Source organism: Oryza glaberrima, chromosome 1 (genome assembly GCF_000147395.1).
Source record: "Oryza glaberrima chromosome 1, OglaRS2, whole genome shotgun sequence".
NCBI classification, from domain to species: Eukaryota; Viridiplantae; Streptophyta; class Magnoliopsida; order Poales; family Poaceae; genus Oryza; species Oryza glaberrima.
In genome coordinates this window covers 31,452,210-31,456,432 of record NC_068326.1, presented here as the reverse complement: position 1 = coordinate 31,456,432, position 4,223 = coordinate 31,452,210, and the positions used below count along the sequence as shown (strand labels likewise).

The following is a 4,223-nucleotide window of genomic DNA, read 5'->3' as shown; positions in this document are numbered from 1 at the left end:
ACGGGCCCACATCACCGACATCCGGGGTCTCAGGTGAGGTGAATCCGGTGATATTTTTCTCTCCCCACTATTCATCAACGGAATCCCATTAACAGTAGATAATCTCACAAATAATTTGAATGCTTGCTTTAAAAATGATGATTAGGATGTAATTAAAAAAGATGATTAATTTTATAGGAGATTTGCTAGAACGATAACTATTTTGGACCGGAGGTAGCAAGGGAAATGAAAACGTAGTGGCCTAAGTAGCATGTGATCCTTTTTTATGATAGGTTATTTTATGTCAATCCGATCATCAATCAAAGTGAGACCAAATTATAGCTACTTAGTGATGCAGTAAAGGGAGACTACGTAATAGTATACCGTTGCAATAGAATAGCTGACATCAACACGATACCTTGTATATACTAGACTGATATTTAGGTATCATGTTGACGTCATTATGACATCAACTATTCTGTTGGAACGGCTTATCGTTCTACAGTATTTAAGTATTCATGTGTATACAAGAGTAAAAAAAATATAGTGCCCAATCAATTAGCGCGTGCCCAATTGCCATATGCTAATCTCTTATCTTACATCTGAACATACGGCTTATCATTGTCGCCGTCGAACACCAAGAGGCCGCTAAACAAAGAAGTGTATACGAACAGTTCTAACACGATCGAGTTTGGGTCAACACCAAAAAGGAAAATTAAGCATCATACCCATTGTGTTCACAACGTTGACACATAGCAAGGCTCCCTGCTCACCATCCCTTCCAATTAATTTCACCATTTTAGGTGCATGTAATACCATGCCATGAAACAGCAGCAAGCAATTCCTCTGGAGTGTGTGTGTGTGTGTGCAACCTGTCGTGACAAATGTTTTTCGATGCCAAAACTGATCGATGATGAAGATCATGTTTTTGTTTTGTTGTCAAGCTCCTCTCCTATATCACAACGTCCCGTCGCTTCTTGGGATTGGCCTCCGGGTTTCCCTTCCGCATCATCGCCGCGAACTCGCTGTAGTCTATCCTTCCATCCTGCAGGTAAAATTCCAGCGAAATTAGTCAGCTCTACATTGATCATTGGCATTGCCGTGTCACTCGTGTTGTAGAATGTTAGAAATGATTTGTAGAGCAAAGGAATCTGCTGCGATTTTACGTTATCGGCGTCGACTTCTGATATGATGTCTTTGATGTCTCTGCCATCGAGAAGACCTTTCTCCCTCAGCGCTTGCTCGAGCTCCTCCTTCGAAATGCAGCTGCAGAGGTACACGCACAGATCATAAATAAAGAATTTGACTGCTCTCTTGTGTAATTTTTGCATCAAATTTTGGAGAATCTGCAGTAGTTACCCGCTGTTGTCCTTGTCGAAATACTGAAACGCGGTGTAAAGATGCTCCTCTCTGTCCATCCTGTTCATGTGCATCGTCGCTGTGATGAACTCGTCGTAATCGATGGTTCCGTTCCCGTCCGCGTCGGCCTGAATATTTCGCAGCAAAATTTAACATTGCAGTGATTAAGCATTGCACCTATACCATGTAGCAGATCACAACTCGGATACAAAGAAAAGCCAAAGCCCCCAAGAGAGTGTGCACACTTACAGCCTCCATTAGCTGCTGCACTTCGGCCTCCGTGAGCTTGGTCCCTTGCTTGGACAGCCCTTTCCGCAGCTCATCGACGGTAATGGTGCCGCTGTTGTCAGAGTCCATGCTCTTGAACATCTCCTTCAGCCCTCTGATCTCTTCCTCCGACAAGCATCCAGCAATGACCTTTTAATTTATATTTTTTTTTGTCCAACGGATTCAGTGAGAAACAAGAAGCTGAGGTGGGTTGTTCGTAGATCAGAAGTGTAGTTGCTGAAAGGGGAAACAAAATCACAGACCCTTAGCGCTGCTTTCTTGAATTGGTTCATAGCCCTGAACTGCTTGAGCCTGTTCATGACAGCGTTGTCAAGCGGCGTGTCAGGTGCTTCTCCATCTTCCTTGATCCACGGGTGATCTAATTAACAACCAAAAATTGCATTGTTAGTTAAAATTTCAAACATCCCAAATGAAACGATGCAAAATGGAGAACCAGAAGAGGCACGTACTGAGGACTTCGTAGGCTGAAATTCTCTTCTTGGGGTCGGAGTTGAGCATCTTCCTGACAAGGTCCTTGGCGCTAGCTGAAATGCGTGGCCATGGGTCACTGGTGAAGTCCACCTGCCCTCTCAGGATGGAATTGAAGATGCCATGCTCCGATTCTGAAACATGAGAGATCGATTAACTCCTCCAGCCATCACATCGCCGTTGATGTGTTCGACGAAATGGATGGGAGGAAAGATCAAGATGACTTGCCAGCCCAGAATGGAGGAACACCGCAGAGGAGGATGTAGAGGATGACGCCGACGCTCCAGATGTCCGCCTCGGGGCCGTAGCTCCGCTTCAGCACCTCCGGCGCGATGTAGTACGCGCTGCCGACGATGTCCTTGAACACCTCTCCTGCAATCAACAATGGCGGCAACGGATGAATTCAATTCAGGTCGATGCGCCATTGAGGAGAGGAAGGAAAGAGTTCAATGGAGGTGTGCGTGCCTTGCTTGAAGAAGACGGAGAGGCCGAAGTCGGTGGCCTTGAGAGGGGCGTCCTCGTCCTTGCTGAGGAGGAGGAAGTTCTCGGGCTTGAGGTCGCGGTGGATGACGCCGAGCGAGTGGCAGGTGTGGATGATCTCGACGATGGTGCGGAGGAGCGAGGCGGCGGCGCGCTCGGTGTAGTGGCCCTTGGCGATGATCCGGTCGAAGAGCTCGCCGCCGGCGCAGAGCTCCATGACGAGGTGGACGGACTGCTTGTCCTCGTAGGCGCCCTTGAGCTCCACCACGTTGGGCTGCCCGGCGAGGTGGTACATGATCTGCACCTCCCGCCGCACGTCCTCCACGTCCTCCTTGGTGGACAGCTTCCGCTTGGCGATGGTCTTGCACGCGAACTTCTGCCCCGTCGCCTTGTGGGTGCACAGGGAGGTGACGCCGAACTGCCCACGCCCGAGCTCCTTGCCGATGGTGTAGATGCTCCGGACGTCCTCCATGGGGCGGCCGAGCACGGGCCCGATGGGCGCCGGCGGCTTGTTCTGCGCGGGCGCCGACGACGGCGACGCGCCGGCCTTGAAGGAGGACGAGCCGTTGCCGGTGGAGGCGTCGGAGGAGGCGGGCTCCGCATCCCCGGAGCCAGGACAGCAGTTGCCCATGGCGGCGCGCGGCGACGACGACGGCCGGGCACGCGGCGGCGGCGCGGCCGCGGGGGAGCGCGCGCGCGTCGATCACGTTGGGCGTCTGTGTGGTGGTGGGGGATGCGGAGCCGTAAGGGGGGAGGGTGGCGGATGGAGGAGTTGTATAGAGGGGGTGGATTCGTCGGGTGGTGTACGGGCCTCCCGGCCTCCGATCCAGCTTCGAGGAGCCCCATGGGGAGGGGATGGGTTGGGAGGAAATGGCGGGAACCAAAGGTCGCCTCCTCTTCACCCCATTCTCTCCTCTTTCTTTTTCGTTTTTCCTTTTTTTGAATTTTAGGATATTACTTTTTTATGGAAATTGTAGGACATTTTTGTTTTGGAATTTCCCGTTGTAGTATTTAGTCTCTCCGTCCCAAAATAACTCAACCTATTACATGATATGACTTGTCAGTGTATAACGAATCTAGACAACCCTTTATCTAAATTTATTATACTAGGACATATCAGATCATGTTCTTGGTTAAATTATTTTGAGACGGAGGGAGTAACTACATTTTGAGATGCAAGGAGTAACTACTTCACTCTAAAATATAGTAACTAAGAATAGGATTAGACTTATCTTAAAAATTATGAATGTACCAAAATGTAAAACTGTGTAATTACACTCTTATTATGGATCTAATCTCATCCTAGGTTATTTTGGAATGGTGGGAGTAGTATTTGTTATGGTATTAGCTATTTTAAGTTTTCTTCGTGGGAGTAACAAACCAACTGAGTCCAAATTAAAGGCATGAACGAATTATAATCGTTCATTTTTGTGATAAAATGCTATAGGTAAAAGAAGTTTTAATAGCTGATGGAGGAAAAAGTATCTAGAAAAAAAATAGTCGTAGAAAATGTTCTGCCAATTAATTAACTTTCGTATATAAGTTGACGCGACGAAAATCCTCTCAATATGTTTCGCACAAATCCATTCCTCTTTTTTTTCAAAAAAAAGGAAGAGAAAATTTGTGGTTTATCAGTTGTAAAAAAAATG

General features: G+C 47.8%; 1 protein-coding gene across 1 annotated transcript; it reads right to left on the bottom strand.

Annotated features, from left to right (window-relative positions):
• Positions 1-512: 512 nt before the first annotated feature.
• On the bottom strand, positions 513-3,336 carry LOC127760267 (calcium-dependent protein kinase 2). The gene is made up of 8 exons (XM_052284498.1): positions 2,560-3,336; positions 2,323-2,466; positions 2,076-2,228; positions 1,869-1,984; positions 1,588-1,755; positions 1,339-1,466; positions 1,146-1,245; positions 513-1,024 (listed from the first exon to the last, which is right to left on the bottom strand). Exons 1-8 carry the CDS (start codon positions 3,203-3,205, stop codon positions 932-934), a joined length of 1,548 nt encoding a protein of 515 aa, XP_052140458.1. The 5' UTR covers positions 3,206-3,336; the 3' UTR covers positions 513-931.
• Between the last annotated feature and the right edge of the window lie 887 nt (positions 3,337-4,223).

Coding starts and splice junctions, on each gene's coding strand:
- LOC127760267 (XM_052284498.1), bottom strand. CDS start 3,205: ATGGGCAACTGCTGTCCTGGCTCCGGGGATGCGGAGCCCGCCTCCTCC. Junction 2,229..2,322: donor TGTTCCTCCATTCTGGGCTG/GCAAGTCATCTT, acceptor CTCATGTTTCAG/AATCGGAGCATGGCATCTTC. Junction 1,467..1,587: donor TGCAGCAGCTAATGGAGGCT/GTAAGTGTGCAC, acceptor CGAAATATTCAG/GCCGACGCGGACGGGAACGG.